Source organism: Sprattus sprattus (assembly GCF_963457725.1).
Source record: "Sprattus sprattus genome assembly, chromosome: 19".
Classification (NCBI taxonomy): Eukaryota; Metazoa; Chordata; class Actinopteri; order Clupeiformes; family Clupeidae; genus Sprattus; species Sprattus sprattus.
The window spans coordinates 5,526,908-5,541,431 of record NC_137917.1 but is presented as its reverse complement, the minus strand read 5'-3'; the positions used below and the strand labels follow the sequence as shown (position 1 = coordinate 5,541,431).

Genomic DNA, 14,524 nt, shown 5'->3' with positions numbered 1-14,524 from the left:
CTCTCTCTTTCTCTCTCTCTGTGCCCCCTCTCTTTCTCTTTCTCTCTCTGTGCCCCCAACTTTCCTTCCTTCTCTCTCTCTCTCCCTCTCTCCCTTGTAGCTGTGCTCCTCCCACCTCCCCAGTCCCTCAGACGCTCCTGCTCACTACCAGGCGGTGTGCCGTGCCCTATACACAGAAACCAGAGAGCTGCGTACCTTCCTGTCGAAGATCCGCAACGCTAAAGAGGTGAGGGGCTCTGGTGTGAACATTGGCACATGATCACCGTCTCCAGCACATTCCTTTCCCCCACTGGAAAGCAGTTAACGGTTGATTGATGTAGCTATGGTCAGATGCACAAAGAAATCTGATTTCATTAGATATATTTTATATTCTTTTAAGAGAGCGCAAAGGAGACTTTCTTAGTAAAGTACTGCCCATTACTTTTACACAACAGCACAAAGCTGTAGGCTCTGTATACTGGGTGAGTGCCTGTACCAGCTGAAGAGCACACACAGTGTCTATTGTATAAGGATAAAGGAGGGCACCATGAAGACAGAATTGGTTTAAAATGTTCTCACTAGTGTTGTACTGGAAGAGTTATTCATTTATATTGGATAGATACATTGTGACGGTTAACTTAAATAGCTGCCCTAATATCTTTCATCAGAAAAGAAATTACATTTTTATCCATAATTGCTCATACTGTGAGTTTATCCTAACTGCTGCAGGAATGGGAATGATTAGCGGTGAGTGTGCCCCCTAAGGGGTTGTGCTATGCTAACGATTTGCCTTCCTTCGCCATCCGTTTGCTTAGAGCCAAGGTTTTAAGTCATTACATAATTCTCTGTTACAAAAGAGACCGGATTCTTCTTACAAGGCAGTGCGTAAGAAGATTACATTAATAGGGAGAGAAAACGTCTGAGAAACATGGATTTAAGGACCTGTAGATTGACAAAGCGCTGATGTACATTCTGATCAGAAAGTAGGTAGTAAGTCAGTAGGTCTAGATGCCTGGTCTGGGATCAGTTGGATGTGCTGAGGTGATGTGTGACTGGAGTCAGGTTGCAGATTATAGCCTTCACCAATCAGCGTCATCATAAACTGGAATGAAGTTTGTAGGTCAAGGTTTAAGCTCCCTGTATAATCATGTTGGTAAACTTTACATCAAGGCACATTCACTTAGGTACTGTGAAGTTTTAGATGGATATGTGTATCAGTACAGTAGGTTTTTTGCTTAACGTATAAACACATGCATGAATGCACACACACGCACACACACAAACACACACACACACACACACATACACACACACACACACACACACACATTTGCTGCTCTCTGTCGTGGTGCTTTCCTCCCTCAGGGAGATTTGTGTGCCACTGAAAAACCTTTTACTTGGTAACAAAAGAGGCTACAGAGGAAGGCTGTTACGGAGCTATAATTGTACCTGCATTACTGAGGCGCAGGAAAACAAGCCCTCTGCCCAGAGCAGAGCCAAAATCTTATTCCCGCTGATTTTATTTTGTGGTCAAGAGGGCACCGCATGTTCATGTGTGATAGTAAACACTGCACATGAAACAAAACAAAAAGCATCAGTGAATATAAATATTGGCCTCTATGGCTGTCAGCAAGAAAGAAACCACAGTTACCACACCTGGTTATGATTGTGTCGTATTTTAACTGACTATCACATGCACATGTAATTGTATAGCCCATTGCTGACTTTAGACAGATTGTGACTGCCATTTAAACTGAGGTATTGTACTCTAATTATCAGCTGCAGACTGGCTGTGTTGGTGGTACATTTGGATTTCCAGAGTCTCTCCCCCGCTTTTAAATATAATTAACTGCTAAAACGCACTGCATTTCTGTGGAGACTGGAAATTTGTAACTAATTTGTCATTTCATGGGTGAAATTGTATCACTAACGGCTAATTAACTAGGAGAATGAAGGATGAAGTCTATCTAGTTTATGCTAGAAGGGTGTGAATGCCAGGCAGAGGGGGTTTAGCTTTACCATGGCCATCTAAATGCTAATATGCCTGGCTCTAACCATCTTGTCGTGGCTGTAGCCAAAAGCCAACAATCGAGTCTGTTGGCTCTGGCTCAGTGATAAAAGGCCAGGAATCAAGTTTGTGGCTCTGGCTTCGGACACTTGGTGGTATTCAAACTGAAGGCAGGGGTCTATTGATTTGGTATGTGTTATGTGAAATCCACCTGAATCAAACAATTGATTATTATAAATAAGAAAGGATCTTACAAATAAACATCTCTCTTTTTCTGTCTATCACTTAAAATGTCCCCTCTCTGTCTCTGTGTCTGTGTGTCTCTCATCCCCTCCTCTAGAACCTGCGTAAGATGGGGGGCGATGCTGTGGACGACCCTGGCAGGGAGTTGACTGAGCTGCAGAATGCTGACTGGGTGAGGGGCCTGTCACCGCCACTTCATACCTGTCTGTGCCGCCTTGTGACTAAACCAGACTCAGCTCAGCTCCATGCAGCCAATCTCCTTATCACACTGACTCACAGTTACATATGAGCACCACCCTTGTGTGTTTGTGTGGGTGTCTGTGTGAGTGTGTGTGTGTGTGTGTGTGTGTGTGTGTGTGTGTGCGCCTGTGTGTGCGTGTGTGTGCGTGCGTGTGTGTGTGTGTGTGTGTGTGTGTGTGTGTGTGTGTGTGTGTGTGTGTGTGTGTGTGTGTGTGTGTGTGTGTGTGTGTGTGTGTGTGTGTTGTGTGTGTGTGTGTGTGTGTGTGTGTGTGTGTTTGTGTGGATTCTGCTCTGTGTATGAGAGTGTTGACGTTTTACCAGTAGCCATTGGTATTAGTTGGATTAAAAGGTTTTCTCTACATTCCCCTCCCCTCTAATCTATAGGAAGGCAGGCTATTTTCCCCAAACATTTCAACTTGTGTAATAGTACCCAGAGCTGTTGGAGCTTATTTGCCTGTAACTGAGACCTTGGTTTGACTGTGGGCTTCTCCTCTGCATAGGCTCAGTTCTGGGTGCAGGTGATGAAGGACCTTAGGCACGGCGTGAAGCTGAAGAAGGTGCAGGAGCGCCAGTACAACCCGCTGGCCATCGAGTTCCAGCTGACACCCTACGAGATGCTCATGGATGACATACGCTTCAGGCGCTACAAACTGCGCAGTGTTTTGGTGAGTCAAGAAAGAAACATGTCTTTGGAAGCACCAGGGAAACCTTCTGACAATTTCATGTACTTAAACTCATGAAACCTACTGCTTGTTACTGTAAGCAATGCAACCAGTGAAAACACTAAACCCTCAATATGAAGTACTAGATAAATATTTCCTTGATGATGGAACATCTTGAAATTATGGGACGCAAATGATAGACTTGTTTTCTTGTATCACTCCACTGAGATGTTAGATAAACAAACTTGAAATAACAGAAATGTCTTAGATGTTTTGGAGTGTATCCTGTCATGTGCTGGTGTTGGAGTGTATCCAGTCATGTGCTGGTGTGAGGGGGACTTAGCGTAGTTTGCAGATGGATTAGAGGAGTACATTGTGAGTAATGTGGCGCTCCCTGAAACTGTCATACATCTCAGTATACAATTTTCAACACCTTCTACTGGTCATATTTTTGGAACTACAGATCTTTTCCAAGAAGTCAGAAATGTTTTGTATTTTTTCAGCACAGTGTCTAAGATCAATCTTGGCTCCAGGAACTTGTGATAGAGGAGGAGAGTTTGCTTAAAGAAACAAACCTTCCATTAATAATCAACTTTGTTAAAGCTTCACTGGCCCTGATTTCAAATGTACTTTTTTTTTCTTGTGGTCTGGTGAGACACGCTGCCAGAAAACTCTCTGTAACTATTTTTCAGGTGCTTGATTGTTTTCAAACTGACTTGAGCAATCTAACAAATGTCTAGTACATTTATGTTTGGTTTTGCACAAATTAAAGAGAACTGTCCCATTTCTGTGTCTGCAGGTAAATGGAGATATTCCTCCACGGCTAAAGAAGAGTGCCCATGAGGTCATCTTGGACTTCATTCGCTCAAGACCACCTCTAAATCCTGTGAGTGATTTGCTGATGTAACCTGTGATTTAAGAACAGCTTACCAATCAGAGTACTTTTTAGGGATATGAGGGCCGAACATAAGTAATTAGTTAGGTATTAAATTCATAAAGCGCTTCAATGCACAATAAGTGTGAATGTAAAAAGCAAAATTGCATCTGAAGTAGCTTATTTGATTATCAAATGGCATACCAAGAGCTGCTAATCTCAAGTCCCCCTGTCTCTTCTGGTGCCTCCCTGCTTGCCTGTAGGTTGCGGCTCGAAAGCTGAAGCCCCAGGTGGAGCACCCTCCAAGTCTCCACGAGAGGATTCTGGAGGGGATCAAGTCTGAGAGGAAGTTGAGGCCTGTGTCTCCTGACCAGATCCGCAGGAGCAGACTAGGTGAGTGTACATCTCTCTCTTTCTCTCTCTCTCTCTCTCTCTCTCGTTCTACCTGTTGCACCAATAGACACTTAACCAAACACATACAAACATACACGTATATGACATACATGCTAAGATAAAAATGCACGAGAAAAAAACACTGTTTTACTTTATAACTTTAGTTATACACAGGAAAAGATGTTAAATTCCCTTTGCTAGTGGTTGGGGACTTCCCACAGTGGCCAATCATCTCATTGTTATGTGCAAGTATACCCAGCAACATAACCAATTTAACAACTGCCCAACCATAGATACAACAGCAACGCACAACTGGCTGGAAACAGCCGCAACATGGTCACTCCTTTACAGAACAACAGGCACTGTCTGTAGCCCACAAGTGCTAAACACAAAACCATAAAACAACCATCAAAAAAGCTGCCTTCATGAGCATATCACTGATGTTTTCAATCAGGCACAGACAGCTCCTTTGAGTGACTGTCCTTGAAAACCCAAATTGGTTGATTTAGCTACAAAGCCTCTAACACCTATCTCCACTGGTCTTGTGTGTGCTTGCCAACCTTGTTGTCTTTCTTTTGCTACCAGTTCCGCATACTCTAGCTTCTTCCCTTCACATGCTTCCGCAATCTCATTTTCAAAGGAAATTGTTAACTCAATAAAGTAAACCCATTGGTCACACTCAGAATACTATACCTTGTCTGGTCTCATAGCAGAAACAACAATATATTGTGGAACTTGATGTTGTCTAATATCAGCTAGCAATATCCAATATCCTGCTTTGCCCCATTTCTCAAACAGGCACGCACATTATTTTGAAACCTGATTATGTGTCCAAGAATAGCAACCCTGGGTCAGGCTAGTTTAACATCCAGTCAAAATATGTTTCAATGAGCCAACACCCAAACACAACTTGCAGCTTTTGTCTTCACCCACCCACTGACTGAGGTACTGTGCAGTTGGGAGGACATCATACGTGGCTCCAACAATGAATTGAATGCATCCATAGCTCAAAGTGCTATCCATCTGATCTCCCTCGTCTCCACACTATGCCAGTTTATCCATTGTCCTTGCTTTGCTAGAGAAGCTGATGCTGCTCATCTAGTTTCCTCTTCTTGCTCAAGAGCAAAGCTGGTTATCATCTGCCTGCTCTCCAGCAATGTAGCTTTACCCCATGATTTCAAACTGTCACCTAGCCCAAACGCTGCTCTTGCACTCTGTACCTGCCAATTGATATCCCTTTGCTGTAATGCGCATGTTGAACTGCTTCTCATGGATTCTTCTTCCAACCTGTCTTTACCATTGGAGCAGTGATCTTGTGTAGCTGCTTGTTTCAGTACCCAGTGAAAGAATCATTTCATTTGCACTGTTTCACCGTCTCTGGTGCATAACGCCATCATGCTCTGCGGCTGAGTCGGAATCACACTTATATGGTATAATGGTATTATCCTCACACGAGGCACCAGAATGATGAAGGTACAATAGGTCCTTACACAGGTACAATAGGTCCTTACACAGGTACAATAGGTCCTCACACAGGGGCACCAAAAGGACAATGGCTCTGGACAGGCCCCAAATAAATGTGGGTGCAATTATGCATTAATGTTAATACTTTCCACACAAGGGCCACAAAGATAATGCTGCAACTATCTTGACAACAGCACCAGTAAAATGTTGGTGACCTCACCAGATTGGATAGGCATTAACCATTCAACACAACAGCAGATCAGGTTGAATTATAAGGTTAAACACATGGATAGACAGGAAGAAAATGTGTGTGTGTGTGTGTGTGTGTGTGTGTGTGAGAGTGTAAGTGTGAGTGTCTGCTGGCATGCTTGAATGTGCGCATGTTGGGTGTGGGTTAGAAAGAATGTGTGTGTTTCTCTTTGTTCTGCCTTCGTATGTTCCGCATGCACAGGGATGAACACACGTGTTTGGGGCAGGAATGAAAGGATGAACACACGTGTTAGGTCAGACATGAGTAAACATTTTGCTCTTTGGTTTCCCTTGAGTTCGCTGGGCATCTCTGTCTTGCTTTCTCGCTCCCGTTGCATGTGAGCTAGCAAGGTTCCGTTTCTCAGTTCTTAGCTAACGAGGAATCTTAGACAGGCTTTGGTGTCGCTGCCATAAGAAAAGGGTTCAGTGCATCTGCCCTGAGCAGGCTACACAGTGGAGGGGACCTCTGCCCAGAGGTCAGAGAGCCAAAGAGAGAGAGCCAGAGAGGAGAAAGAGGTAAGAGGAGTAAGAGAGAGAACAAAGGAGTCTCAGGGTTTTGTAGACCAGGTCGGGGACATTCTTCAGGTGCTACCAGGTTACGTTACAGTTAAAGGAAATTATTCGAGGAGAGGTGTGACTGTTTACGTTTCACAGTAAAAGTTCAGTTAAAATCACAAAATAAACAAATTCATCAGTGGAGCTCCAATTGTACCTACACAGGCTTCGACCGTTATCCCACAATCATGGACATGTCCAAATGCCAGAGCTCAATTAAGACTCAATTGAGTTTTAGCATTAATGAATCTGGCTTGACCATTCCTCTGACTGCAGCATGCCACTCAAGAGCTGCCTGTCTCTGCAGTGCTATGCAGAGCTGGGGGCATGGAGAGCTCAGATAGCTCAACATGTCACAGAGAGGCTCTACAAACTTTGTGTTGTTTCGTTTCAATTTCTTGTCTTCACTTAATAATCAATGCAGTCTTGAATGTGTTGGGTGTTAATAAATACGATGGTCATTGTTTTTCACAATGACGAGAAGCAATAAGAAGTGTGATTGGTCAGATAGTGGTGGTGTCCACTCCTCTATTGCTTCACTACAGAGAAAATATTGCACAACTTTTGTTTGTGATGCTTTAGCACAGGAAATAACAAACTCTTCAGGGAAGATTGTTATTTGATTAAGGCTCTAGCAGAGACCGGCTTCTCTGCAAGTGGTCTTTGTGAAAGAAGATGTTTTACTTTGTTTTCTTGCCTGCTCACCCTTTCCTCTGTTGATGTTTTTAATCGCCTGCCTGTTTTCCTGCAGCTATTAGGCCACTTAGCATGTCACAGAGTTTTGACACGTCAGGTAAATGAATAAGAGGTTACCTGGCTACAGGTTTTCTGTTGTGGTTTTGTGGTGTTCTTTGTGTAACTGTTTGTGCAGTGGTTGGACATCGACATTTTACATTTCATGCTTCAGTCAGTTCTGGTAACATTCCAGTTGGATATGGATGGGGTACCTAATGTGTTGTCATGAACATGTCTAAAAAATGCACACTGCACTATCTGGCAATTTCAAAACTGCTTTTTTTGGTTTCAGTTGCCATAGCAATAAAAAAGATATTTACATTAAGGGGACATTAATCCTCATCTAAGATATTTACAGTAAGGGGACATTAATCATCTGGATTCCTCCTCTGGAATGTTGCTATATTAGCACTTTGATGTAATTTCAGCCTTGATACCCTTGCCAGTGAGCAGTGATCAAGGCACTGATATGATCAACAGCTCACAAGATGTGTGTATATTTACATATTATACAATGTCGACATATCTCAAGATATTCATCATTGGCTCATGCTATTTACAAATATTCAATGTCTTAATTCAACCCACTAATTGCAACATTAGTTCTTGCACATAAATGAATATAAAAAGAATAAAGAGGAGGAGTTAATTCTCATTTAGGAAGGTATTCAATACATGCTTTTGTTGCAGGCATTTTTACATAGTTTGCATGCTTACAGAGTGTTTAGAATAATTTGTAACTAGAACAGTCACCTAAAGTCTTTGAAAGCCCTTGCACCATTCTTAAGTTTCAGTTCCAAAACAAGCTCACAGAATAATGGAGTGTGCTAGCTGGCTGTGGACTTTCATCGCAGGCCTTCATTGTCACACAGAGAGGCCTTTCATCTTGGCAAATGAGTCTGCAGAAATTTAATCTGAGGAGCTAATGGAGTCACTTTTACACGCCTGCCACAAATCCACAACTATGCAGCGAGGCCCTCAGACACCTTTTCCAGGTCCGCTGACAGACTTGTTTATCTTCTATAGTATTGAATTTGCAAACAGGTTCCTATTTGTATGCAGTTCTCATATTTCCAGATTCAGACTTATTATGATGCAGACAAAATGGCAGCTGCAGGATTGTGTGTGATTTCCGACAGGAAATAAACTCCAACAGCGCTAAAAATAGCTAGCGCAGAAAACATCAGCATCAACAGCGTCTTTACAGGTTGTCAAACAGGTGTCAGTATTTCCAATATGTTACTGAAGCTGTAGAAAATCCCTTTCGGAAGAAGCTTCTTTCAACCCACGTAGAAGTGTTCTTTTATAGGTGCAGGCAAAAGCATCAGCACCCCTCAGGACCTGTTACTGTAACGCAGCCAAGCTGCGTGCCTATGTGTGAGAGCCTGTCTCTCAGTCCCCCCCCCCCCCACTGAGACCTGCTGAGTCTGTGTGTGTCCATCTGTCTGCTCTGCTCTTAATGAAGCCACCAGGTATTTAGGAATATAACTGTCAGCCAGCCAACTCTCATTAACATGGCATAGCCACTGAGACAGTAGCCATTTTTTTCTCAAACTTGCTCAAGACTTTAATGTTTTTATTCTCCATTGGATTTGGAACACATGGCAGAATGAAGAACAGGATAGTAGGAAGAGTTCAAAGAAATATCGGTAGAAATACGGGCGGCTTTCTGCTGTGCGTTCACCATGCTATGTCTGCTTACCTGCTATGGCTTTTCCACTCCGTCTCCAATCATTCCCCCACTCACCCTGTGCTGGATTACTCTATTTAGTGTCTTTCCAGTGTGTTTTTGACTGTGACTGGATGTATTATTGTGTAAATGTATCTGCCTGTGGCTGTGCAGATGTGTCCTCCCCTGATGCTGCCAGGATGTCAGCCAGCACGCGGTCTCTGGCCAATGGCGTGCCACTGCATCCGAATGGCAGTGCTGGATCGGGTCTTTTTCAGAGGAGGAGGCTTCAAGCCCCCACGCTGTCTGAACTAGACAGCTCCGACTCAGACGTGAGTATTTAAGGGCTGAGAGTGAGTGTGTGTGTGTGTGTGTGTGTGTGTGTGTGTGTGTGTGTGTGTGTGTGTGTGTGTGTGTGTGTGTGTGTGTGTGTGTGTGTGTGTGTGTGTGTGTGTGTGTGTGTGGTGTGTGTCGGTGTGTCTGTGTGTGTGTGTGTGCGTGTGTGTGTGTGCATGTGTGTGAGGGTTTGTAGACCTAGGCAATATGTGAATGCATGATTTTATGTTCAGTAGTCATGTATTTCCCCTGTCCTCTAAGTGCTTCTTGGCAGTCTTTGCACACTTGCATGTGCCATCTTGTAATAGGATTGTCCTGACTGTGACCTTAGGATGAGACGGTAGGTCGGAGGTCCGCCAGCAGCTCCAGCATTTCTACATCAGTGGTAGAGGACACATCTCCTGAAGCTGTGCTGGGAAAGAAAAGTGAGTTTGCTTTACTAGACTAGATATCTCAGCAATCGGTTTTACCATACCATACCAGTTCAGGGTTTGTTTGTGTTGTTTACCACCGAGTCGCCAGGTGTGGCATGGCTGTGATGAGCACTCTGTGTGTTCTTCCCAGCGCCACCCATGTTCCTGCCCATCTCCTCCACCCCGCAGCCGGAGCGGAGGCAGGTGGCCCAGCGGAGGCACTCCATAGAGAAGGAGACCCCCACTAACGTACGCCAGTTTCTGCCTCCCACCAGACAAAGCTCCAAGTCTCTGGTGAGTAGTACTGGCATTGTCAAGAGATCCTTCTTTGATTTGAAAATTACTTCAGTGGTTTTGATACTAGAAAAATTATATTTATGTGATTTTTAGCTGCTGATAGCTGCTGCACTTCCTCAAGAGTTTTTCATATTTTCAAACCATTCAACTGTAAAAAGCAGAGCCTAATGCCAGCAGATGACTGGTTGAAAAACGTTTCTGAAAGATATTTCTAGCAGCACTGCTGCTTTTTGCCCACGACTCTAGAGGGTTAGATAACTGTTATATCCTTGAGCAGAAGTAAGTTGATCTTGTATACATTCGGGTACATACTGTATTTGTTTTGTCCTTCAGTTGAAAGAAAGTCATGTCATGCTGGATCACCATCTCTTGCTCAATTGGCTTAGTGCATCTTGGTGCACCTTTATCTGATGAACTCCCATCTCAGCCACGGCTTCTCCTTCACACCGGGTCCTCATACTCCCCTGCTTTTCTCCATCACGGCTGTATTTGACCTCCGTTCACTTCTCCCCCCTCCCTCCCTCCCCTGTGGACTTCCTGCATCCTCAGGTGATGTGGATGGGCTGCCTGCTACGGCGGACGCCCCTCTCTGCCCTGCACCCCATCCAGAGCTCCCTCCCTCTGGAGGTGTCAGTTCTGGGCATGACTGGCTCACTCGCTGCCTTATGCTCTCGGGTGTACATGTCTGGGAGGAAGGTTCTAAAGGTTTGCCTGGTCACCATTGCAACCTAGAGCATAGAATTCCGCCAGCCCTTACTGCTTCTAGGTTTAGTAGCCAGCCATTTGTTTAGCTCATGAATTTAGCCTAGAGGGCAGTATTCACCCAGTGTAGTGGGTAACACTAAACTTGACCCCATTAATGACTAACAAGAACGTATTTCAGTGGTTCATATCAAACCCATTTTCAAAAATGTATAGGTAACATGTAACAGCATTTATTGTATGACTGCTGTACAAACTAGCACGTTTTGTCCAACCTACCAAAACAGAAAACACATCACATACTGCTGTGTTTATTGTGACTTTCTTATAGCTATTTATCAAACAGATGTGGTTTTGATTACATCATGTTTGTGTGGTTTCAAGTTCAGTGTTGCCAAGGTCTTACGAAGGTCAGAGTGGTGCACTAATCATTGCCCTAATCAAAGCTTCAGCTTCTCTCTCTTTAGCAACAGCCGTAGCGTAGCAATTTTAGCTGAAGTGCCTGAAAGGATGTGCTGTGTCTCCAGCATGTCCTAATGTTCTGTCTTCAAGTGATGCCATTTTAAGGAATGTTAAGAACTATGTGATGCAAAGGCTGGTTCATGTTGGGAGCCAAGAATATGAGACACATATTTAGTGCATTGATGTAGATGCAGCACCTGTAAACATGCCAGTCTGGCCATGTTGCTAAGGGATGGTTTTAGCACAAACACAAATAGAAGCCCAGAGGTTTGTATTTGAGTTGAGCTGAATTTGGCTGAATCTATTGAATTGCTGGGCCTCTACCCCTCAAAATCAGATTTATGATTTCTAGTCGTCTGCAATTGAACCTTAAGCAAGCACTCTAGTGTTCAGTCATTCAGTCATCACTGTTTTAGTGCTGTTCATAGTGCACGATGAGGAAATGTTGCCATCTTACATTGGAGACCTCACATTCTAGCCCTGCCAAGGGCTCTCTGGGGTTGACAGTGACAGAGGGCTTTCGTCACTGCTGGAGGAGAAGAGTGAAAAGGGGCCGGCAAGGGTGGGGGGCAGGCGGTGACATTTGGAGCAGAGTGAGTCCCATGTCTGGCGTTGCCATGGTAACGGTGTTTATGTTTTACATTCCTGTCAGGAGGAGTTCTGTTACCCCGTGGAGTGCCTGGCACTGACAGTAGAGGAGGTGATGCACATCCGGCAGGTGCTCGTCAAAGCAGAGCTGGAGAAGTTCCAGCAGTACAGGGACGTCTACAATGCCCTGAAGAAGGGAAAGGTTAGCCACAGGCCAATGTTTCTCAATAAGAGGTGTAGCATGCTGTAAATTAGCATGCTACACCTTTCAGGCATAAAGAGGAATATACAAACACACTTCCAGTGCCATTAGGCCCTTCACACTGGGTTCAGGTCAAGAACACATTGCGGTGCCTATTCATTGTGTTTATTTAATTATCCTTATGTAACTAGACAACAGAGACAATTCATGCTGTTGCAATCCTAAATATTCTGCCTATTGAATCGTCAGTTGCGACAAGAAATGTTTTACTTTTTTTCCCAACAAGCTGTGCTTCTGTTGCCGAACCAAGAGGTTTTCTTTCTTCATCTGGTCCTACACCTGCCAGTTCTGCAAAAGGTAAAGCACTATCTTTCTCACTTTTCTGTCTGCTGGCTTGCAGACTTTCCAAGATTAAGAGATTTGAACACTACTAACCCTCTACCCCTCCATTTGTTTCAGGCCGGTGTGTTCTCAGTGCTGTAAGAAGGTGAGTAGTTGTTTCAGTTATTTCATTTCTTTTTCATTAATGATGTAGTATATATTGTTCTATCCTTTACTTGACCAGACTGAGTTGAGAGGAAAGAGCACACTTTAAACAATAGTTATATATTTATACTTTTAGTAGTGTTTTGATAAAGAGTATATTAATCAAGATCGCTTCTTCTTCACACTGTTTTCTCTCATAACTCTGTCTCTGTGTGCCTCAGATGAGGCTGCCGTCGAGGCCCTATGCCAGTTTACCAATCTACTCCCTGGGCCCCTCCACCTCCACTGCTACGCTGGTCAAGGAGCCAGCAGCCCAGAAGCCTGACAAACCCAGCGGTAGCCCCCGCCGACACGCCGTCCAGAGGACTATGTCCAGGTACCAACCCTGACCCTCTCCGGTGCCATGCTTCACTAAATGACAGATCTACCTCTGGCTAGATTTTGGCCATATATGGGTGTTATGTATTACATTATGATGACGATGATGATGATGATGAAGTATTGCTGACCTCCCAAAGAGGCAGAGGAGATGATCTTTTTATCCCCCCCCCCAACACTTTTCTCTCTTTCTCTCCAACTGTTTCTAATCGATTTCTCTCACCCCTGCCCAGGTTGTCAAAGCACAGTTCCAGTTCATCGAAAGATGAGGTGGAGTTGCCCAAGGAGCTGACGGAGGACTGGAGCACCATGGAGGTGTGCGTGGACTGCAAGAAATTCATCTCTGACATCATCTCCTCCAGCAAGCACAGCCTGTCACTGGCCACCAAACGAGCGCGCTTGAAGCGCAAGACCCAGTCCTTCAGCGTGACTTCGGCCTCCCCCAAGGCCGGCGAGTACAAGCCCTCGGAGAGAACAATCAATGAGGTGTAGACTCTGCATGGATATCCCTCTCCAACTCTGACCTCAGCCCCCTTTAAAATGGCCCTCAGTGTAACTGGCCTCAAGCAGCCATCTCTCTCTCTCTCTCTCTCTCTCTCTCTCTCTCTCTCTCTCTCTCTCTCTCTCTCTCTCTCTCTCTCTCTCAGCAAGGTTGGATCCTATCTCGTTCAGTGTTTGTCTCAGTGAGTCAGTGTGTCAACAGGGTCATAAAAAAGGGTTGTGGAGGCTGGCTGTTGCTCATGTGGTGCGTAGTGGGTAGTGTCGTGCTTGTGGGACATCAGTGTTTATCATTATGAACCAGCTCTTCCATCCAGATGAAGGCGTAGCAGTTTTTGTATGTTTTGTTTCCAATGTACATAAGAGTGCCTCATGGTCAACCTCCATCCTCTTTCCTCCCTCTACTCCGCTTCACAGCAGGGACGAGGGCGTAGAGTCCATAGGTGAGTGTACAATGTGGGTGGTGACACGCCAAACAAACCATCCCATGATCTACCAGGTCCCTCTCTGAATGTCATCCGAAAGCGTTGCATTTGGTTATCAGCCACCCATGATGCTTCAGGGCAGAGGAAAGCACAATTTCTCCCTGCAGGGTTAAGGAGAGGATGAAAAGAAAGAAGCACAGTTTGTCTTCTGCTGACCAGTGGTCTAGCATGGTAAACAGTTAGGGACCAGTGGTCGTAAAGGTCAACAGTCAGTGAGTGACCAGTGGTCTAGAATGGTAAACAGTGAGTGACCAGTGGTCCAACAGTGAATGCCTGCTAGAAACCACTGAGGTAGAAGATAGGTTTAAGAGCAACACATCTGAGATGCACTTGAAGGGATTTGGAGCGCTGAAGTTGTTGGTGTTTTCTACAAGTTTGACTTTTGTACAGATTTTGTGGCCAACATGTATATTTATGTGGTCCATTTCTGAGATGGGTTTGTGATTGATATTTTTGTATCTTTTTTTTTAAACCTTTGGCAGATTGTGGATATTCTGCAGATCATTTTAATGTTTTTCATTTTAATGTCGATTTTTTTGTTGTTGCAGTTCTTGGCTTTAGAGGAACGCTGCATATTGTGCCACAAATTCGCACTTTCAAAAGCCG

The 14,524-nt window shown here is 44.4% G+C and overlaps 1 protein-coding gene across 1 annotated transcript in view; it reads left to right on the top strand.

The window, feature by feature from the left end:
- Positions 1-13,427, top strand: part of spire1b (spire-type actin nucleation factor 1b) — a gene marked incomplete at both ends in the record, with an annotated part of 30,150 nt that extends 16,723 nt beyond the window's left edge. Inside the window, 15 exons of the mRNA XM_080857409.1 lie at positions 101-226; positions 2,328-2,402; positions 2,971-3,135; positions 3,932-4,018; positions 4,270-4,399; positions 8,712-8,751; positions 9,238-9,403; positions 9,739-9,832; positions 9,972-10,114; positions 10,667-10,822; positions 11,934-12,071; positions 12,358-12,428; positions 12,531-12,558; positions 12,779-12,933; positions 13,169-13,427. Coding sequence (XP_080713535.1) covers positions 101-226; positions 2,328-2,402; positions 2,971-3,135; positions 3,932-4,018; positions 4,270-4,399; positions 8,712-8,751; positions 9,238-9,403; positions 9,739-9,832; positions 9,972-10,114; positions 10,667-10,822; positions 11,934-12,071; positions 12,358-12,428; positions 12,531-12,558; positions 12,779-12,933; positions 13,169-13,427 — 1,833 coding nt within the window. The remainder of the gene's footprint in view (positions 1-100; positions 227-2,327; positions 2,403-2,970; positions 3,136-3,931; positions 4,019-4,269; positions 4,400-8,711; positions 8,752-9,237; positions 9,404-9,738; positions 9,833-9,971; positions 10,115-10,666; positions 10,823-11,933; positions 12,072-12,357; positions 12,429-12,530; positions 12,559-12,778; positions 12,934-13,168) is intronic.
- Between the last annotated feature and the right edge of the window lie 1,097 nt (positions 13,428-14,524).